Here is a 24,086-nt window from a genome sequence, read left to right on the forward strand (position 1 = left end):
TGAATTTTTTAACGATTTTTACCCTGCGTGTACCTGTATATAAGGGAGTACAAAAGGGAAAAGTGGTCAAATTCCCAAGGGGGTGTATTTTATAGAATACATTTGAAAAATGGGCAGAAGAAAGCCCAATTTCAAAAAATTTTCCCCTCCCACCCCCCTATTTTATGTTTCGGTTTTTTTTTTACCCGTTTTTTTTCTTTGTTTCAAAATTTTTAAAAATTTAAATTTTACCCAAAGACTAGGGCGAAAATTCGAGACCCGCCCCCATTCCAAAACCCCGATGTTTTAAAATAGACTAGAGAAATTATTGTTCTTGAAATTAATAATTCCCGTCAAATACAAACCCACCTAAACCCATAAGTTTTTTGTTGTTGTTTGAAGTATTTGAGAAAGAAAATAAATTTTTATTTTTCTTACGGGTTTTGATATAAAAACAAATCTATACATATATTCATTAATATACTTTTACCTCATCATAATCAGTAGGTTCCAGTTCTGTGATAAGGATGTGACATGCCAAGATCAGTTTGCCGGTGCTCATTTCATATCTTTCGTTCTTTCTTAATTTCAAATCCTGAAACTGAAATAATATGTTAATTTTTTTTATCTATTTATAGGTTGAAAATTAAGATGTTATCGGAGTGTCACAATCAAAGTCACCAGATCATTACAAAATACACATTATGCATTAGAAATAATTATGATATTTTATGGTATAATTATAATAAGAGATATTTTTATCTCCCTTCCTTCGGCACAATCACTAAAATAGTGCCGATATCTTTTACCTATTCGTGAATTTAGTTATTGAATGTATATTTTTTTGTATTTAGATTGTAATACTTTAAGGAAGCGAGTGTCTTTATATTATGTTCAGTCCATTTTTTTTCTAGAAAAGCAACAATAATTACAAAAAGTCATGGTCCATCTGAAATTAACATGCTTTTAAAATACAAACATTGTACTAAATTAAAAGTTGTAATTATTAATGAACTGTAATTAGTACTTTCTGAATTTTTTGTGTGGTACAATATTTTGATTTACTTTCAGCCTTCTAGTGCCAGCATCATATACATGTACCCGTGCGACCAGTGCCGACCAAAACCAGTCGGCATATCCTTGACATCTGCTCATGATCTGCACTATTCGATATTAAGTCACTACATACATGACATATTTTGAAATTTTCCCTTAAAATGAGTAATGGTTTTGTCCAGATTTGAAGATGGGCAAGTCCATTTAAAATATTTTGCGGAGTTAAAGGTGTAATCAGCGACTCACAAAGCCTTATCTGTAAAATGTATTGTTCTATGTTTAGCTAAATTTTGTATTTCTTCAAAATATCTTTACTTACCTCGACCCTCATTTCATATACTGAACGTCAGGGGAAGTAACTAAGATCACAACATCGAGTAGCAGACACACCGGAAGTCGCAAATTTCCACTTTAAAATTTATTGTCGTCTGCTACCTGTGGATACACTATTGGTAACATGGTCGAACAAATGTAACATTTTTTAGCATTTTAAAAATAATTGTAAGTTATTTGTTTAAATTACTGAAATGTTCTTAATGACCCATAACTCAACATTATTATGCTCATTTGATAAGAATATATTGTAAACTTAAATTATCATTTTAGACATGACTGCTTTAAATCAAGCTGACTAAGTGGCATACATGTAATTATATATAAATCAAAATCTAGTTTAAAGTTAAAGGTGTTTAGATTATGTTCCCCGTTACACAATCATAATGAATTCTAAGGTAGGAAGTTACACACAAAACATGCAAAACGAAATGTTTTACGAGAACAGACGACCAAGTGACTAAAATAGCCCTTACTCGTTTTTCAAAAAGTTGGGCTAAAAATGGTTCATTATGAAACATTAGACAATAATGATATGTTAACATAATCATTACATTGACACGAAAGTTTATTTTTCAAAAAGTAGAGAAGACATACGTTACAAAGTTATGATTTCCTTTTTCAAACCTACTGTAACATGCTGAAAGCGAGTCCAGTATAGAGCTGTGCCAGCCTGTAATTTCGGGCAGTCTGATATGGTGCATGATTGCATCTGCGCGACAACTGTCGTCTGCTAGGATTCTTCCCGCCATTTCCTGCTTTACGTCTGCTAAATGATCAATAAACATTTTTCTTCAATAGTATGAATTATATAGTGGTAATATTTAGAAATATACAATTTTATCTAGTCTTGTCTATCAAAAGTAATCCAGTGATATTTTCTTACGACATCTGAAAACAAACGAAAAACCAAAGAACAATAATATTATACTAGTCTAAAATGTCGCATTCTGCATCTAAAATAATCAGTATATATAATTGTTAAAAATGTCGCATTCAACACCCGAATATCATTATTAGAACTGTCACGTTCTAAATCTAAAAGAATCAATGTTATCTTTAATATATTGCCGCATTCTCCACCTATATATTTATATAATTATCAAAAATATCACATTAATATTAAACATCAATATAATTATACAAAATTGGGTATTGTACAGCTAAAAATTCAATGTAACTATAAATGTGTCTCCCATTTTTATGAAATTAATATAACTATTTGAAATGATGAATAATAATAATTCGACTAGTACATGTACATGTTTAACAAAATCCAAAATCCGAAATTTTTTAATCGATCACAATGTATCAGCAAAGAATCAACTGTCTTATCGACCACCAATTCCCAAACTATTCAGAAATAAGGCCAGAATTTTCGACAAAGAAAAGCAACCATAACACACAAATGACATTAACAACTCCAACAAAGACAATGAAAAACTACCATAACACTCATAAACAACTCCAACAAAGAGACAAACTAAAACACCGAACCAAAATCGAATAACCCCAATCACACACCAACTCCAAAAATTGAGAAAGAAACCAAAACAACCAAAATCGATATAAACAATGCGCACAAAATATCGTCAATATACATAAACATAAAACATAGTTTTCAATTTTGACAAAGAATCTTCATTTCTAAAATAAAATTTTGTAATTCTACGCAGTTTCAGTTACTGACATAATACCATTTACATGTATTATATGTATATCAAATTTCTTATAATGTCAAATTTTCCAAATGTAAATGCTGTTTTAATGTTGCATAATGTGCGCTGTCCTTGTTCCACAAGCATGGCCCGATATAGTATGGTTACTTGCAAGTTCATTGGTTCCGTTCTGAAACTGATAAAACTTACGAAGAAAAGTTAAAACTCATTTGTCTAATAATAACTAGTTTCTAAAAAAAGCTTTAAATAACTAAATTTACCTGATGCTCACTTGAACAACGTCATTCCATCATCACTGTAACACCCATGGACGTCCTCATCAAAACAACATTGTCATCAACATGGCCATCATTTTTACATATCACACGTTAATCATCCGTGTCAATACTTTGTTAGACCTCATATGCCAACCATCAATTATTCATATCTGTATTTTGTTTTATATCATAAGCCAATTATCATAATGGTCAAAAATAACTATGATCGAAACGTCACATGAAAAATTAAAAGTTTAACATGTATAATCCTTATGATTAATGCTAATTTATAATTAAAGTCCATATTCATGGAAAATTTAACTTTGTGTCAAACAAATTGTACCTACGAAACATATTTGTTAATTTACAAATTTTATGTGATACAATAACATTTCCCGAATTTTCTGTGAAATATTTACATTTTTTCCTAAAAAAAAAACAGTAACGCTTTCCCGATTTTCATGTGTAATAATATTACGTTTCGGCTATATAGTTTTTATTAATAAAATATAAAATAACTTACATTTTTGATTGATACTAAGTTCTTCGACGTCCTAAAATAAAAGAAACAATTCCAAATCTGCCATACTTTTGTTTCCGTCACGTCCCTCTCACAAACTTCACGCAAATGTAGCTAACAGTAAAGTGCATGGAAAATCACTCGACCATGAATCTTGAGCGCTCGGGGACAATCTTGTATGTTTAACCACTGATTGATTCTCACCAAAAAACTTTACTAAACAAATCCGTTAAAGACGCCAGCAAAACATTTTCCGACCTCTTTTCAGTCACACGATTTAATTTGCTATGTATTTATATGAAACTATTGTTCCCCGCCTGGATAATTCGGAAGGACCAAAAAGTTAACGTGGTTGGCACACCATCACGTGACATGCGCGAAACAGTTTTTATTCGTCATTCGGGCATTAAGACGCAAGAACAATTGGTTAAAGTTAAAAACGGTTTATAATATATAAGTTTGTTAAGGTATTTAATTAAAGGATCTCCACTGAGGTCCTAAAACCTAAACACATAAAACAATAAATTCGTACATAGATAAACTGCAGGACAAATATACAAAAGATGTTAAAATGTATAGGGGATATTCAAGTTTTTTCTGTAAATACACGATTTATTTTCATCAAGTGGTATGAGAATAAATATTTCATGAGTGGCGGTATCCACGAGTGAAATGTGATAATTTTCATGCCACAATATGAATATAAATCATGTATTTAAAGGAAAAACTTGAATTTTCTGTTTATTATATACATTTGTCTCTATTCTTAAATTACAATATAGAAAACTATTCCTTAAATTTGAAAGAGAGAAGTCCGGCAAGACACCAGTGAATACACAGAAAGTATGTTTCACTAAAATCCTTTTTTACAGTGAAGTACGAAAATGAAAATAAGCGTTTTATTTCATCAATATTTCTCAATATTTCATTTATAGGTATATAATAAATATATGTACTCTGATTTGATTTCGATATAAATTCTATTTTGTCAAGGATCTTTATTACAATGTAATATATTAATCCGCGATTATGTGTAATTCTTGTCCGATTTGGGTTTTAAAAGCGTTTAACCACTTTTCATTTTTGGGTCATTTTGCACTTATACTGGAAAAATAGAGTGAGCGAATAATCTGAAATCTTGCACACAAGTTAACGTGCATCCAATAGTATATAAATTTAGAAAAAGATATTACCAGTTTCGTCATAGCAATAACGTTTATTAGAGATGTAGATTTATCTATATCTCTGCGTTAGTTTTACAAAATTCATACCCTGGTTTGTATATTTTAACTGGAACAATAATAAAATTTTGGTCCCAGATTTTAATTAGAATAGGAAACACATTTGTGACATTGTAACAAATGTGAACAAAAAAAGTAAATTACATGAACACTGACTTATTTTTTAAAAAATCAGCATCAGACTAAAATAACAAAATTGAAAAAAACAACAACAACAAAAAACAGATTGCAAAAGTAGAAAATAAAAAATATTCATAAGATTGTTCAAAATGCAGCGCGTATATATCACATCTACACTAATTTATTTCTGTTGCTCTGGCTATTAAAACGTTCAACGGCGCCTAGCTAGAACTGACACTGACAATTTCATTGATAGGACTGGTATAGAATTCTATATTTTTTTTGTTTTTTATTTGATTTTCACGTGTAGTCTATAGCCGGGCAAGCCACTTATTTGGGGTAATCTCAGGGGCAGGTAACTTATACATACGTCTGAAATATCTTTTTTCCTTTTGTAATGTTTTTCAGTATATTTTTCCATATTTTCAACCAAAAAAATCCATGAAATATTTCTGTTACCTTTTTCATAAGAGGTAATTTTAATTCTTCTAAGTTTTGCCTTAAAAGCGTTTTAATTTCGCCGCCGCCGCCGCTGCCACCGCCGCCAACACGACCACCACCAATAACAACATAGTATGAGTACGAAAAAGTTTTGTAAAATGCGTAAGAATACAACACTCGCTGTATCTGTAAAATCCACAGATCCGCTGATTTTTATAAAACTCGAGTTCAACATCTTGCGACATTTAACGATAGTGTTGCGACATTTAACGGTAGGGGAAATCCGTGCGACATTTAACGTTAACATTGCGACATTTAACGGCAAATGATTTTGTGACATTTAGCGGCGGTTGCGACATTTAGCGGCAATGGTGCGACATTTAGCGGTAAATGCGACATTTAGCGGTGTTGCGACATATAACGGCGCCACACCGTATCGTTTGTTAATTAAATACATATTTCAATACATGTACATATATCAATCACTTGCGGAAAAATGAGAGTAATAGAGGATATTTAAGTTTTTTTCTATAAGCATAGCATCTATTGTTATCGAGTGGTATGAAAATAACATTTCGCGAGTGGCCAGAGACACGAGAGAAATATGATTATTTTCATACCACAAGATTAAAAAAAATCCTTTATTTTTATAGAAAAAAACAAACTTTATTTTCTGTTTATTATAATATATACTTTTTCCCTATTGTGACCTTACAATTCTTAAGAGTTCTACTTTAGTTTTGTGTATTGACTTAATTAAGAAGAAATTAAGTAGTCCGGCAAGACACCAGTGAAAATACGAAAAATATTTTTCCCTGCGGTGCTAAGCCGGTACAGAAACGTTAAAGGGTCTACGAATTAATGAGATCATGATGTGTAGGTCGACTGATTTTATTTCGATTTAATTAGAAGTTTTAACAAAAAATCAACTAATTTTATTTTACAAAGATTTTAAAAAAGAGAAAAACAACAACACCTTTTCTCGATATGCTTGTAGTTTTTGTCCTTTTGTAAAAATTTTGTCCTTTGTCGAGACAATAAACTTCAAGCATTTTGAGAAAAGCGACTTAGGATGACAAAGGATGGTCTAGTCTTTGTGAATAAAATGAATTAATTTGTGTTTAAACATTGAATCAAAACGCCTGCCAGAAAAGCTTATGTGAATTTTTTCACACATTAATTTTCTGGTAAATGTCAAAATGACAAACACACATTCGCGGTTTCTCACCAACACGTAAGAGGTGTGAGGAATATACACCTGTTTTTTTTTGTTGTTGTTTTTTAATTGATCTCAATTCTGACACAATATCTATTTTTCGAATCAAATATAAAACTGTTACCGCAAGGAGACGGACATCTGAGAAGCAGAATGACTTTGCTTTATACGTGTTGACCTAGCAGAAATACTAGCACATATGGAGATACAGTCTGGCTTAGCCCTGGCACAGCAGCTCTATATATTTTGGCATAGATTTGCAAAATGGAGAGCAAAATAATATGGTTTTAAACTAAAGGCATTGTATTGCTGTATGTGTTGGTTGATGATACAGGTACATGTTGGGTTCAGAAAGACACAATCCTGCTATCATGAGGCTCAGAAGGGCTGCTGATTCTATTCTAGCAATAAGCCTGCTGTACTAGTACGAGTCAGTCTGACTTCACTCTATATTGATGTCATATTCTTTTAGGCTGGCTTAATTTACACTGTCATAGGCCTGCAATATAAAATGTCAGACTGGCTTATCTGTGTACTGATGCAATAGGACTGCAATATAGAATACAAGCTGACTTGATTGCAGGCCTAAAGTATGAAGGCAAAGTTTGGCTCGTCTCTGTATTGATGGCATATGACAGTTATTATCATTGTTCCTAAACAGACGGACGAAAATTAATTGACCAAGGTCACAATGACATCGACGTGCTGTGAACATAATAATAATACATTGTAATAAGTAATGGCCAACAACTCAAGCCCATCCGAGGGCCCTTAGAATCGCTTTTCAGTTTTTGATCAGTCAATAACTTATAGTCGATGTAAGTGACCTTGACCAACTTGAAATAAATAATGGTCATCTAAAGCTCAAAAAACAAATCTGATTTATGAAGACATAAACGTCCTTTAGTTATTGATCAGATAATCATTTTAAACTTGTCTGCTTCGAAGAAAAAGTCGAGCTGTTATGATTGGTGCGTCATCGTTGTCGTACAAAAAACTTTAATGTACATGTAGGCCGGTTTTCAAACATTTTAAGTTATTAAGATGAAATTTGGGAGAAATTGTAGAAAGGGGATAATTCTGAGTTTTACTTTTTGGAGTTATGCCCCTTTTTGACTTGGAATTTTTATCAAAATTGGTTATCACCCTGAACAGACGCGCATTACCACTGCTTGCGGTGCTCTTATATTATCTTGTATTATCAATGCCATAGTGCCCTTGACCTACTGTTTATCATTTACAGGTTATAACCAGCCATATCATCTAATTTGCGGTCGGTGTAATTACCCGCCCCCCCCCACCCCCCCCCCCCCCCCATTCCACAAGACACGTGTTACAATTTTCCATACTGAACTTAAAATCAATAAAGCTTATGATCAGCCTCCACACCAAATCCGACGACTGTAAGCCGCATGTTCTTAATACAACAAGCATTTAGCTGTCAATGTCACAGTGACCTTGACCTAATTACCACAGGTTTAAACCTATATAGGGAGTGTTTGGGGTACTAGCATGATTTCCCAACTAAATCTAAGACTAATGGTTTCAAGAGTTTCTTTTGTTTTTGATCAAAGACGTTCGAACGACTGTGGAATATAATATGCTCTCAATACTTAGATGTGGAAAATAATTAATAATAAAGCACACTTTCAGAATTTCATTCTTTTTATTACTGTTGAGTATAAAATCAGATTTAATATATAAATATAGTAAGGTTTTGTCCTCCCAATATTACAATAAACATTCTGTACACGTGTCCGTACGTTCTACATACATACACAAAGCAAACAAAAGAAGTCAATAATACATAAAGGCAGGTTAGAAAAATGAAAAATTACCTAGGTGTTTCGCCACCCAAAAATTTTTTTTTAAAAAAATTGCTGACTCATCAATATCGCCCTTAACCTGCTGTGTTTTTGTAATGGATTCTCCCTGTATTGAATTTGGAACAGTCCATTTAAAGTTTCAGGGATTTCAGTAACAAAATACAACAAGAGCTGTCCGTAAGACAGCGCGCTCGACTTTTTTATTGCTTGCCAATAAAAAAAGTTTTTTGCAGTAAAAGGCAATACAAGAATCTCTGTATTTTTAAAGTGAACAATGGCCATGAGCATTAAGATATTTAGTGAAGAATTATTTTATTATGACATAATTTATGGTAAAGTGAACAAGTGGATAGGAATGAATTTTTTTAGATTTTTTAAGTTTTTTAGTGCTTGCCTATAATACAAAACATTGACAGTTAAGGGCCATAATTCAAATAAAATCTTTGACAGAATTACCTTCTCCTGGACATGTTTGGGAATCATGATTGTAAACAAGTATTCCAACTTTCAAATTAATATCTCAAACAGTTCAGTCAAAAAGTGGACTGGTACTAAAAACTTAACCAAGATTCTAAGTCGATAAAAGGCCTTAATTTTTAAAAACAAATCCTTGACAGAGTTACCTTCTCTTGCGTACAGATGGGGGTAATGATGTGAAATAGCATTAAAAGTTTCAAAGCAATATCTCAAAGGGTTAAGGCAATAAGTGGATTTTACCCATATTCAATGTATTTTCTAAGTCAAAAAGGGCATAATTCTGTCAAAAACCTTGACAGAGTTATGTCCTCTTGTCTGTTGATGAAGGTCGTGATGGTAAACAAGTATGGTCAGTTTCAAAGCAATACCTCCAATGGTTTTGAAATAAAGTGAGGTGGTACAAAAAACTTAACCAAGCTCAATACACTTTCTAAGTCAAAAAAGGGCCATAATTCTGTCAAAAACCTTGACAGAGTTATGTACTCTTGTCTGTAGATGGAGGTTATGATGGTGAACAAGTATGGTAAGTTTCAAAGCCATACTTGTAATACTTCTGAAATAAAGTGGGGTGGTACGAAAAACTTAACCAAGGTGTGACGCCGACGCCGACGCCGGGGCGAGTAGGATAGCTCCCCTTTTCATAGAAAAGTCGAGCTAAAAATTGTCCTACCAACAGTATAAAGCCTGGTTAATTAAACTGCGCGGAAAGCACAGGCTGGCCCGATTTGGAGTCCTATTTTTTTTAAACAGATCCTAAGCTGAAATGTTTAAGAGCAAATATTTAATGTTACCCTTGGATACCTTTAAGTTTGTAAGTTAAAAATGTGATAACAAAAAAATTTAATGTGACATGGTCGTTCTACTGCAAAACTTCTGCAAACATTACCTTCACTACCTATTCATTTTTGTTATTGTAGACCGTAATTGCAAAGCAAAACAAAAATATTAAACACAGTAAATTCCAACATAATGAGTAAAATACATAGAAGGTTTAAATTAACAGAGATAAAGTATTCCTAAATCACAATTTAATTAAACTTACACTAAACAAGAGTAAAATACTTTTATGACTATACTGGGTTTTTTTTTACTCAAATAGTGTGAAAAAACAAAACAGAAACAAAAAATCAAAACAAAACAAAAAAGAACTAAAGGTCTCAAAATACACTATTTGATCTAAAGATATAATTTGAGAAAATAACAGAACAAATCCAAAAACAAAGAGTAACAGTTAACTGTATTGCACTCTGAACACATTAAAACTTAACTATCTGGTCTATCTCATTCTTACCCTCTAGGCCACAATGTCAGAGTGGTTTTGGTTTGAATCCCACAAGAGACTTTAAACTCTTACATGTGAGGAAGTTGTTTAAATTATTTTAGAGATAGCTGGTAGTTGTACTCACTGGTGCCCATTTCTGCCTGAGTTCATGTATGGATTGTGGGTACCAGAGATTTTCCTTACATAAGTATATTGAACTGTAAAGTCATCTTATGATCCTGACAATGTTGGTGTGATTTAGGAACCAACCGAACAAAGAATGGGCACAATTTTTTAACACACTAATGTGAACCCAATTCATCTGGGTTTTTAAAAGTATGGTTTCATCAAATTTTTACTTACAGTTAAACCTGGGTAAAGCTACTTAAACTGAACTTCACTCCCACCCTGAATTATAATGTACAATTCTTTAACATTTCAATAACTTTCAAATGAAGAAAAGATACAAATTTAAAACAAAAAAATAATGAAGCAATGCTAATGACAAATGGAATGACTGGTATGTATGAGTTAAAATGTTTTGAGCAAATCGTGCTCTGATGGTCCATCTATATAATAATCACAAAAATCATAATAAAAGTTCAAAAAGCACATCAGTTAAACATCGCATGTTGTGGAATGTATTTGATAATGTTTGGTACTGGCTTTTCCTTACAATTATAATGTAAGACATAACTTTAAAAAAAATATGCTGACATTTCAAAACATGGTAAGTCTTTTCAAAACTTAAAGAAAAAAAAATACAGCGAATTAGGACTGAGAATTATATTAAATATAGCCCTGTGATTAAGGTAATGCTGGTGGATCCATTTTGAACAAGAAAATAATTACATTACAATTACTATAATTATTAAACAAACAATTATAAGTGATTTTATTGATAACTACCTTAAGTTTACTTTCAATACCAAAAAGTTCAGGAGGTACAAATTTCATATATATAGAGATATCATTTTTTAAATTTCATTTTTGAAAGACAAAATTTTACCAATGTTATAAAATTCTTCTTGTGGAGATGATTAGATGAAAATACAACTGCCACCTTACACTTTGCCAAACAGGAGTGAAATTTGCTTTTTAAGCCACCTCTAAACAGACTACACCTGAACGTATAAGCATTTTTTAGGCAGTCAGACAGACAGACATATAGATAGGCAGCAAAATTTTGTCATTCTCACATTAATAAAGCACCTTTTAAACAAAATAAACGTTCATACTGCATACTTGAATACATGAAAAACAATAACTGAAAATGAATATATTAACAAACATCACATTCTTTACTATCTATTAGCACTATTTCAAATGGAAGAAAAATCTATAGCATAATTTACAGACATAGTATCAAAGAACTTGAAATATTTACAGCAACAATTTATGCATGAATTCTGAGAATAAATTACAGTATGTGACACGAAACTAAAAGTATCAAAACACGTTTCTCTAAAGCTGCATTTTTAAGATGAGTCAAAATATTTTCAAAAAATCAAACCTAAGGAGAATATATCACAATGAAATTTACTCAGTTTGGGCTATTTATGTATGTTTAAAATGCATGTTACACTTTGCACATATATAGAATTTCCATGAATTTATATTTTCATCATGATATTATTAACATACTATAAAAGGGTAAAGCTCATTCTTTGCTCGTTTAAACATATAATTTGTAAAATAGCGAATGAACAAGGCTATCTTGAATATCATAGCTTGTATTTTCTATTTAGAGCATTTTCTGAATTTGTTATCAAAATAGGAAATACATTTACAATATGTAAGTATAGAGGCATGCAGTTTTAAATTTTGCTTAGTAACAGCACGGCTGTAATTAAAGGCCTGATGACAGATATCAAATTATATAAAAATTAAAAAAAAATACAAGCTCTTTTTTTAGAATTGTATGCTGATCAAAATTTGTAACATTTACCCTAAATTTCTCTAACTGTTAGTTTTAAACATGTTGCAAAAGTATATACCATCACTATTAATAGTGCAGCGTGACCTGGCTCCATTGTGTCGTCTGCTAACTTTCTCAGTCACTTTCATACAGAAGTCCATTAAACTGTTAAAGGAACTTTCCAAAAAAAATCAAACCAAGGCATATCATTAAACAAATTCAGCGGAGTTAAAGGCTTAAAGCTCTGTCATGTATGTACAAATTGTAAACATATTACTGTTTATATATACAATGAACAATTATCATAAACAGTGGATATATACAAGCACACAGGACGTTAACCAATCAAAAACTGACATTGTAAATAATTGCACTTATCGTCTTTATCGAAAACTCATTGTTCACAGAAATTTGTACAGCATCTCTCGTCACATATTTCATAACACTTTTTGTTACACTTATATATATACTAAAATTGTTCACTGGCCACTTATCTTATATTTTTGTACACCAGTATGCTTTTGTAGGGCAGTATATCTTATGTTAAAAAAAAAAAACAATATGACAAAGTAAGTACAACATTTTGGTCCAAAAATAATAATGAAGTAAAATAGATTTTAGAATTTTTTTCTAGCAAAAAAAATTAAATTTCACTGTGTTTAAAAAATATAGAATCTACATTTCAGGAAATACAGTCTCGAATTGAGCTGAATTGTAAAATCACAGAAATAAACTATACAAAATTTGATTTAGAAATAACAGGTAGAAGTAATATAAGTTGTTATATTGTAATTAAAAAAATGCTTGTACAGTGCAACCTTTGCAAAGCAACACCCTTTGGTAGATAAAAATTTAGGTTGTTGCCAAGATGTGTTACTGTAGCAGCTATAATCTATTGTGAAGTCTTTCTTCATAAATTTTGATTTTTTTGTTGGTTTTACTGCACAACAACACAGTATAGGTCATACGGTGCCGTAACAGGAAAGATAATTTTCGCCAACCTCGGTTGTAAAAAACTTACTTTATGAAAAATTACAAACTGTTGTTATAAAGAGGTAATTGATCTATACAAGTGGCCGTTCTACAGAGGTTACACTGTATACTAGTCTAAGGTCATCTGTAGTTATAAAATTAATAAAAATTCTATAAAATATCACTAAATATTGTATGCTTTGATAAAATATCTATATTTAGCACCATCTTATCGTTTTTCTATCTAATACTTGATATAAATTGGGCTACAAAATTTCATTTATAAACTTTGCTAAAAAATAATCTTATCATAAAAGAAACCGGGCTAAGAAAAGCACAAAAATATGAATTTTTACTTAATTTCTGAGTATATTTCTTGATCATCACTTGCATAATTGAACTTTCTGTTTAAAGTACCCCAGCAGATCTATGTAAGAATTTTCAAATTTTATGTTTTGAGGATTTTGGACCATAGTGGAGTTCCTTTTATATCATCATATCCAACAAAACATAGGCAAGCAATGAAATGATGACTACTTACTACTTTACTCTTCCAATAAGAATGCCGAAATTGGGAAATGAATTTTTGTCAAACTTGTATCACAATTTTTCATTCATATTCAGATAAAGCTTTCTTTACTGAAGTCTTGCTTAAGCATGGTAGGTAGCCTTATGTTAACAATAAGCCGAATAAATTCCTTTGCTTTTATCATGTACTTTTGCATACAAATATTTATCTTTTTTTCCCCCTATAATACATGTATTCTACATTCCGCAGAAAAACATCATTTCTTTCTATAAGTTTATGTAGAATAAGTATTACGAAAAAATGTAGAAAGTTTTAAATGCACAAATGTTGTTTTTTTATGATAAATGCTAGCTTCCATAATCCTGCGACGCCATTAATCTGTACTTCATACGGAGATTCCGTGCACGCACGTGAGAATTGATAATCTCAACAGTGTGATCTTTGGGAAACCAGCCCCGTTCACCATCTCGTAGTCTCTCCCCCTCGTAAATACCTGAAAGAACAAAGAGCATTTTACTATGTGTACAGATATACAAAAATGCATAATTACAAAGTAATATATCATCATCACCATAAAAAAATACATAAATAGTGAATACATATCATCAAATGATACATCCCCAATCCCTTTGAAAGATGTGTTAGGGTTTACGTCAAATCGCTATGGTTAAGCCAAAACCTTAATTTCCATTCCATGTAGAATTTGAACCCTGAGTCAAAATAAGCTTTTTAACTATTTGTTGTGTAAAAGGGAGGTAATCGATGAATAATTTATATAAAACATGAAAGCAGTTATTTGCCCTTGTAAGAGATTCTAAGATAGCAGCATGTTCCAGTGACCTGGTACTCGCTTTCACTTGGTCACATGTTAAAATTGGTGGAAAATATTTTTAAATTTTGATAGTAATTTGATCAATTTCTCTGGTAATTGGGATTATACTCTTGTAGACAGAAGTGAGGGATAATAAGGGATAATAAAAGTTTTACCATCTTCTAGTTTCTTGAATACATTTACAACATCAGACTCATCTAGGGTCAGTTCATCAGGCTCCTTTGCTATATATGGTTTAATACATTGTACTTGTGGACAATCTGTGATGTAGAAATTATAAATATTTATAGTATTAGTTACTATAATGTTACAAGAACTTACATACATGGTCAATGAGCAATAATATCCCAATCTATGTTGACATTCAAAGGAACTTAACATGCAAATTTGACTCCCAAAGAAAATATTTCAGTCTAAAGATAATGATGCCATTTAAACTTAGACAAGAAAAATTCAATTGAATCCTTTTGATGTAAAATATTTTTAAAAGACAATTGTGTTGCTGTATCATTTTAAACAACTTTATGAGCAGGACACATTTTCCTACTTGTTCTGCAGCAAATTCTACTCATAAATACTATGGGAAGTTGAGTTTTTAATCCCTAATTTCCTTTTGAAAAAATTAATTAAAGGCTTTCAATATTCATGAACTGTCTTGTGTTTGTGTGTTTCAATATAACTTCAAAACCATTAGCAGCCTATAATAACTTGATGGTCATATGGCCACTTTCCAGCTGAAGACCTACAGTTTCTCTTGGTGCATTACTTTTGACACAAACAGGCACCTGAATTAAACCTTCAAAGTTCCAGAGAGTAGCTGAATAACTGCCTCCCATAAAGAATCAAACTTCAAGAACTGTTTTGAACCAACAATGGTAATTGGCAAAGTGTTTAAAGTCAACGAACATGACTTCTTGGCAACAAAAAACCCTACTGATAGCATAGCATGGGCTTGGTGTGAAACAGTTGTAACTCTTTTGACATTTAGGAGTCTCGCAATAATTTCACATCAACATTACGATATGTTAGCCATTACTGGTAGCTAACATTTAAACTTTAACCTTTCATTATTCAGCAAGATAGACGGTGACAATGTTGTATTAGTCTTACCCCATTCTTCATATATTCTTTGATCATCTGTGACCTTGACCGGTGTAACAGCATCTACCCAACGTGCTCTGTCACTCCTACAAATACAACAACAACAATAACAGTGACATATAAATAACGCAGCAATTTATAACATTATCATAGCCTTCTAAAAGGACTGCAAAAAAATAGTTCTGAATGTGTATTTATTTTCACACTATTTAAATTTATTTTAACTACAACATAAGGAAGCATTTTAAATTCATGAACATGTTCTGCCATTTTAATCTTTTTGTTTTGTTAGAATGAAATTCTTCAATCCATATTATGGGTTCTGATATTATGTAGGAAAATAATGCATTGCGTTGTGATTTTTTTTACATATCAATGGGCACATGGACAGAAATTATGACAGGCAAATACTTAGTACATGTACTAGTAAGTACTAGTGTACTAGTACACTGTGCTGTAATTAAACCCAGGCAAATAATTTTGAAGTATACAAGTTTATCATTAAGATGATCACTTGATTAAGCAGATCTATTTGTAGTGATATTAAGCAATTATGACTGTATGAAATAAAATTTTCACAATGATGCCCCTTGTCATGAAAAAGTTAAAACAAGTGTTGAATAATGGGTAACGTTAACAGTTTTCCATGACAACACAAACAACTACAAGAGCAACAACCAAGGCAACAAAAGCGTTCATATTAACTAGACTTTGACTCTGACACAAGAAATTAACAAATTTGATATAAATAATTCAACTTACGTGGAATTACAAGCAAAGACCGTCTCCACCTGTTTTTTCTCATAGTTTTCTAGCATCACAAGTAGAAATAGGTATTTACAGCCACTTGGTACACCAAGGGGGAGAACTCTTGTGTTCTTTTCTGGATTGTCTATAAGTTCTATATGTAAGGTGTTACGTTGGCCGTGGTCAGTCACAATGTAACGCTCCCTGCCACATAAAATCATGAGATTAAAATTGACATTCTTTCAAATGATCAGCAGCTGCAAAATGGCAAAACTGGGGAAATTTTAAAAGAGCACTAAACTAATTTTGTATATACCAGGCCTTTATTTGACCTCTACCCAATGTCAAATACATGTGTAGGTATTTTTCCTGAATTACAAAGAATTACTCCATAATCAAAGCTGAATATTCAAATTTATTTCTTTGGTTGGCATATACCAATGTTTAACACAGTTTAAAGGTATGTTGTGCAATTGTTCCTACAAACAGTCTAATTCAAATGGTATCAAATAATCACATAATTACGAAAAATCACTCACCCTTTTTTCTTGGTAATTAGCATTATGTCATTAAATAGATAGATATGTAGCGTCTGTTTTCCGGCTTTAGCCTTGCCAAAAGGGAGACGACTAGCTTGATCATTTACAATCTTTGTTACCTCCCCTTGCTTCACCAGATAACGTGATGCAGATATGAGTGGTATCTGAGGAATTTCCTGAAACAGATTATAAACAGGACATTTATAGTCTGTTTCTAATATTGCATTTTTAAATTTGTTAAACTATCAGAAACTAAATTTTTCTTCATATTGATGAAAGTCAGAAATGTCTGTTAGGTTTTAACCCTTAAGCTGCTGAATTTTTTAATGGACTTGTCCAGCTTCCACTTTTGAAACTGTTCATTATCAATTTAATGGGATATCAAAAATGAAAATTTAAAGTTGGTCTGCCAACTGTGAGTATTGAGTCCTGTCAGTCTTTCCTGGTTTATACTTTCCGTGCCAACAGATTAAGAGTCAAGTCACACTTACACTATAGAGGACTTAATATGGCCACTTTCCAGTTATACTTCCTGGTACAGAGAGACAACTCGAGTGCCCCTATATGCATCATTTCAGAGTCAATCTGTGTAGAAGGTGTAACCTTCTGTAAGCTAGCTAGATAACTTTGTTCACATGAAACAGTCTGAAGTCTCTGACTGGATTTGAACCCACAGTTGTGAACAGCAAGAGATTTGAAATAAGCAACCTTAATCACTAAGCCATAATAAACATCAGATTAAATATATAACACATTGTCTAATACCCAGGTTATCTCCCCTACCACAATCACATACCTTATTGGCGGGAAAGTCTATTTGTTTAGCTATATGATACATCTGTTCCGTCTGCTGCATTTTCTTTGCACCATCATTACATTTCCTTACAATCTAAAAATAACATTATTATAATAATTATTTTCTTTATGATACAATATTATCATAATTACATTTTTTTTATCCATAATAAAATTACATTTCTTAACAATATCTGCATACAAAATTAATAAACATTAGGGAAGATTTTTTTTTAGCCTCAGTGACATTGACCTTGATCCAAGCAACCTGCAACCCCAATGATAGGTAGAGATTCAAACAAATTATCATCAAACTAAATATCTAATCAACAATGTATTAAATCAAAGAACACATTATAACAAATGGTAAGCTTTTTTGGTTTGAGGTTTTACATCACACAAACACGGTATAGGTCATTTGGCAAGTAGAACAACCAATGTTCTGTAAGCTGGCAAGCTAGCTTTCTCACAAAGTCGAAGATCCTTGTGCAGATTGAACCTACTGGGGTAAAAGACAAGAGGTTTGAAGTCAACGACCATAACCACTTGACCATGGACGCCCCTAAATGGTAAGCTAAGGTGATGGAAGGTGTGGTAGAAAAAATCTAAAACTGTAATTTATACTCGACCAAAAAATTCCACCGAGCATAGAAACATTACTACCAATGTATACTTACTTTGCTTTGAGCATTAAAGGCATTGATGGCCGATTTGTGTCTCTGTTTATCATTGACCGGGTCCAGTCTGTGACATATAGCATCAACTAGAAGTGGAAGACGTGTAATTCTCTGCATGGGTAATAGAAGAAAGGAAATCATCGGTAACCCTTGACAGTCTGGATTGCTTTCTAATCTCTTCAAGGCTTCTGAAAACTCTGGCTTCTTTCTGCATACGAAAATATAATAAATTAGTTACACTCCAAATAAATTATGAATATCTATAAGTGGTAACAGTATATTAAAATTCTAAAACTGTTAAACTTGTTTTCAAAATGACAGAAAAGGTCAATCAAAGTTCTATTTTTCATTATTTCCAACATATAGTTACATGTTTTGCAAAATATTATCTTTAATACAAGTTGCACAAAGCATTTAAAACATGATCAGGATCGGTTAAACCCAATTATCTCACTGTCAACATCAGGCTTGCATACAAGAACACCATGTACAACAAGACTACTGTTGCATGAACACAGGGCCTACATATGAGAACACCATGAACCACTAGACTACTGTTGCATTTACACATGGCCTACATATGAGAACACCATGTACCACTAGACTACTGTTGCATTAACACATGGCCTACATATGACAACACCATGAACCACTAGACTACTGTAGCATTTACACATGGCCTACATATTAGAACACCATGTACCACTAGATTACTGTTGCACAAACACATGGCCAAACAACAACTTCATGTACCACTATACTTCTGTTGAATGAACACAGAACCTGCAAACGAGGACACAAGCACCACTAGACTGACGTTGCATGGACACATGGCATGCATTTGAGAACACCATATACTACTACATGTAGACTACTGTTGCAGTATACATTTATAGGTAAGTAAACCAAAATAAACTTACCTTAAATCAGTGACAGCTCTGTCTTGGAATGCTTGGTTACTACAGTAATGAACATAACACTCGAAATACTTGGTGGTATGTTCAGTTATAATATCACAGACATCAGTTAATAGTACAGACTCCTTCCATCGTGACTCTAACGCTGATAAAAACCTATAAACAATTGAATACAACTTAAAAATTCACGCATAAAAACAAAAAAAGTTGACTTGATTCCTTTCCTCTATGTATGTATGTATGTAGTCTATGCTTAATGAGAGTCAATCCGCCTGCAAGGACACAAAATGCAGCTTTTGCTGTCGAGTACGTATCCCATGCATGTCACCAGTCATGCCCTTTAAGTGTTTATTTTGAAGCACAAAGTGGTGATAATTTACCTCCATGCAATTTTCACAGAGTATTAGCCAAAGATATGAGTTTTGAGCCAAAAGTAAGTCACTGACTGTATCACTGTGGTTTCCATATTAAGTACTAAAGCTGTATGCCTCCAGATGAGCTAAAATATTTCTAGAAAACGAAACTTGGGAAAAATGTACCAAGATTTTAAGAAAAGTAAAATGTTTCAAGATTCAAGTAATAATTTACATGTTATATAATGTGTAATGATTAACTTTGCAATATCTATCACCATATTAATTATTTTGTACTGCATGACTAACACAATAAGGGCTATTTTTGCATATTCTCCCCCTTTTTTGGTAATTTTCATAGATTTCAAGTGCTGTTTGCAATATGTTTAAATTACTTTCTTTGTTAACTTGAGAGTATTTTAATTTCTTAATACATTCTAAAAAATTACATGAAAATAAGCATGAATCTAGAGGCATGCTGCTTAAGACAGCCTTTTTATTGACCTTGATACCGAACTCTTTAAATGCTTAGGAGTCGTATATCCTGGACTGCCAATGTCATCAGTACCAGAGCCAGGATAGTGGACATTTCCATGTAGTCTTAACTGGCTCAGTAATGATGGCTTTTCAATTTTATCCAGTTGATATTGAAATTCTTCAATTCCTAAATCCAAAGGTGATTTTGTAACATTAAATTTTCGACTTTTTTGTAAACATTGTTCATCTTTAAGCATGACAAGAAAGAACTAAAAGGAACTACGATTCTGTCTTGACTGTCATTAAGCCAAAGCTAGTGGTTTGGACATAAGCTTGTGAATATCACTACCATCCATGAGCAAGCTCAATCAAATCCAGCCTGCAACATTTTCTGTGTTGACGTTTTGGGCGTTCTTTTAGGGATTCTGTTTTTCTCTATTTCATTCAAAAATTGTTTTTAATGTAAGAAATATCCATTTATCTTATTGTGTACATGTATAGTATCAACTTTAAACCGACCCCCGCCCACATTCTAAACATCAAAATACGTACCTTTCACTTGTATCTCTAATGGCACCAATATTGGAAAAGATCACATGACGTTCTTGCTTTGTGATGACACATTTATTTGACATGTCGGAACCTAACTCGTCGGACATAAGGAACACATTTATGAGAACGTTTAAACTCTTCAGATATGTAGCTTCTGAGGTGATGATTTCAAACATGGACTGAAATATTACCAAATGTGTATTAACGTTAACATGAAATATTGTACAATGATGTAATAACATATTTTGTAAGGTAACTAAAATAAAATTATGATAAAAATAAGAAAAACCCTATATTGATGTAACATTTTCCAAAACATGGTACATATTTGATCAAATGAGAACTTGCTTAAACAAAAACATACTGGACTGAAAATATAAATTGTTTGATTAAAAGTAAGGTTTTCCATTCCAAGAGACCGCAAATTTCAGTCTTTACCCTGCTGGTGGAAACAGAATTTACCCATGTAACCAGTACAGACAAAGTTCAGCTGTAACATCCTAACCACCTGCTCTGCATTATTTGCTATTCAGTCAGTACTTATAATAAAATTCTCCTAAAAAATAATGAATAATTTTGTCAAGACTGAACAATAGACAAGTCCATTTAAGATATTAATCAAGGTAAGGGTTATACAGCACTGATAATCCAGGAGAATTTAAATATATCCAGATTATTTGGGAAAAAACAATGTCTAACTTACCTCTTGTAACTTTTTCTCGTGAGGGGTTATTTTGTCCAACCAACCACTGTCTCTTACCTGATTAAAAAAAAACAACACATATTTCATACCAATCGTAATTATTGTATCACACATTAATATGAACAAAATAAAAATTTTATAAAACTAGTTCAATAATGATACCTGTGCTTTGATTGAACTGACTAAAATTACATTATGGCCACCATAAAAAATAACTACTGTTTCGAAACTATAACTTAATGACAATATAATTCGTATAAGAAAGCGCAGTCTAATGAAACACGATACTCTGCATACATATCTACCTCTGGCATTTCTGCCCACAAGGACCTCAGCACTGTGCCTTTCTTGCCAAACATTTCTAATGTAGAGATTTTCTTGGTCTTTGCGTCTTCCTCTGGTTTCTTTTCCATATCGAGACTTCCGCGACCAGAACTGTACTCCGATAGATCCTCGTACACGCTCTCTTTATCCCCATCATCGTCATAGTAACCTTCCTCATCTGTATAACATACAACAAAAAGCAGTTTTATATTTCTTACCATACATATATAGTGTATAGATAGTTTCTGATTTTTACAACAGTTACCTCCCTTGTTAAAAGTGACAGCCATTTTTAAGGTCAATATTCTATATCTTTCACAAAAATATGGGGAAAAAATCAATATTAACAGGCTAACAGCTGATATAGGTGAATTATTAAATTCTTTTTAATACATAAGAAGGAAAATATCATTATAGCACCAATATCTTTAAAAAAATTTACCAGTTTTCATAAAAAATTAGAATTATGAGAAATTTTTATCTTATTTAAGGCATATAATAATAAAAATGAAATTACCCTAAAAATGGCATCCAGGGGAGGTTATAATTGTTTAAAAACAACAACATTTTTATTGTTTAACAGTTAAGGTTTCATTTCAACAATGGACTGAAAACTGTAACAGCTGTCACCAGAGAACTCTCTTTAATTGTTTAAAGCCACTGAATTTTCTAGCAGAAATGAAAGTGATAACAAATTGTTGCCAAGTGGATAATGCATCAGACTAGTAATTTAAGGATTGCTGGCTGCATAGGTTCAAACCCTATGTGAAGCTTGCCATTGTTTACTTGGACAAGAAAGTTTACACTCAAGGCTAAAAAGTATACTGTTTAGTTCCAAGAATGAATTTGGTATTCAGTTTCCTACACAATAAATCTCTAATAAATTCTGTATTAACAATTATGTAAAATATTGAATAAATCTTTAAACTTGTGTACAACACAACCTTGTGATCGCATTTAATAATCACACTTTCTGTATAGAATAATAAATAGGTCTAGATAACTTAAGAGCTGTTTATAAGTTCTTGTGTGAAATCATGAATGCCTCTTCTTATAAATGACATGAATGTCAAGTGAGAATTATACATGATGAATCAGACTGTCAAAGGGTCTTAAACTTGTGATATTCCTATGTGTTAAGTATACCTGATTCATCGAAGCTGGAGTAGATAGCCTTTCTTTTGCTGGCACGGGTTATCTTTGCCTTGTTGTAGAACTGGTACAGGGACTCTGTCTCAAACTGGGACTTGTACCTGCCACCAGCAGTACCGTATACTTGGTCATCACTCTGTTTTAAATTAAACAAATTAAGCATTAGGTCAATGACAATATCTATTTGTTTCATTTACCTATAACAGTTAACTAATAAGTGTTCCTAGATTTCATTCAAACTTTTTTTTCTTCTCAATATATTGTTTGGGTTTTTTATTTGTTTGTTTTTGTTGGATTTTTTGTACTACGTGGATTATTTCAGGCAGAAACCTGGTTTTACTATGGTGACGTTCTGGATTCTAAGATTCCTGACAGAAGAAAGAGTCAAAAGTCTCAGTCAGCATGGTCAGGTTTCAAACCCCACAGCAATGAGAGTCCAGAGGTTTGAAGTAAAAAGCCTTAACCACTTGGCCATGGAAGGCTAAAAAATATTACTGGTATTTAATTTAAAGCAACAGCAATGATGAAAGTGCAGATGCTTAAAAACCTATATAAAACTGATTATAAAATACAGTAATAAGATTCACTAAACTTCAACAAGTTACAACTTTATTTTTTGTATAATTTCTATCTAGCATACATGTATAAGCTTATAATTATAGTGCTTTATAAAAGCATTTGAAATTATCATAGTAAGTCTGAAAGAAAGATTAAATAGTTAAAATATTGAGGCAGAGATGTTAATGATAAAAACATTTCTGATTATATTGTTAAAACAAAATTTTAAATAGTTAATCAGAAATAACACTTAATTATATTCATCTGACATCATAGAAATCAACCAATCACAATGCTAGATTTAATTCAAAGCACACTGCATATATAACACCATCATACCAATCAGTTATTTCATATAAATGTTGTGTACTTTCAAATTTAATCATAGTTTTTAGCTTTTAGCCGGTACTGGGACTGAAAGTGTCTACTTTGCCACCCAGAGCATAAAGCCACTTCAACCTGCAGATCCACGCAGTCTGACCTGGCTCTATAAGCTAGATACCATTATCACATGAAAGAATTTATAGTGCATTA

At 32.1% G+C, this 24,086-nt stretch overlaps 1 protein-coding gene and 1 long non-coding RNA gene across 5 annotated transcripts in view; both read right to left on the reverse strand.

Moving 5' to 3' along the window:
• Window positions 1–457: 457 nt before the first annotated feature.
• On the reverse strand, window positions 458–1,996 carry LOC132745683 (uncharacterized). The gene is made up of 3 exons (XR_009627885.1): window positions 1,966–1,996; window positions 1,355–1,470; window positions 458–580 (listed from the first exon to the last, which is right to left on the reverse strand). It is a non-coding gene; the product is annotated as an uncharacterized LOC132745683 (long non-coding RNA).
• Window positions 1,997–8,489: 6,493 nt separating this feature from the next.
• The window catches only part of LOC132745684 (uncharacterized), a 54,884-nt gene continuing 39,287 nt past the window's right edge, over window positions 8,490–24,086 (reverse strand). For all 4 annotated transcript variants that reach the window (XM_060734645.1, XM_060734646.1, XM_060734643.1 and 1 more), the window contains 12 exons: window positions 22,989–23,130; window positions 21,824–22,020; window positions 21,519–21,575; window positions 20,816–20,994; window positions 19,437–19,589; window positions 18,517–18,724; window positions 17,841–17,933; window positions 17,045–17,220; window positions 16,521–16,709; window positions 15,768–15,844; window positions 14,813–14,917; window positions 8,490–14,318 (listed from right to left, as the gene is read on the reverse strand). In XM_060734645.1, coding sequence (XP_060590628.1) covers window positions 14,173–14,318; window positions 14,813–14,917; window positions 15,768–15,844; window positions 16,521–16,709; window positions 17,045–17,220; window positions 17,841–17,933; window positions 18,517–18,724; window positions 19,437–19,589; window positions 20,816–20,994; window positions 21,519–21,575; window positions 21,824–22,020; window positions 22,989–23,130 — 1,722 coding nt within the window. In that variant the 3' untranslated portion in view covers window positions 8,490–14,172. The remainder of the gene's footprint in view (window positions 14,319–14,812; window positions 14,918–15,767; window positions 15,845–16,520; window positions 16,710–17,044; window positions 17,221–17,840; window positions 17,934–18,516; window positions 18,725–19,436; window positions 19,590–20,815; window positions 20,995–21,518; window positions 21,576–21,823; window positions 22,021–22,988; window positions 23,131–24,086) is intronic.

The sequence above is a fragment of the Ruditapes philippinarum genome, unplaced genomic scaffold, assembly GCF_026571515.1.
Source record: "Ruditapes philippinarum isolate M1 unplaced genomic scaffold, ASM2657151v2 ctg5507_1_1_1_1, whole genome shotgun sequence".
Lineage (NCBI taxonomy): Eukaryota > Metazoa > Mollusca > Bivalvia > Venerida > Veneridae > Ruditapes > Ruditapes philippinarum.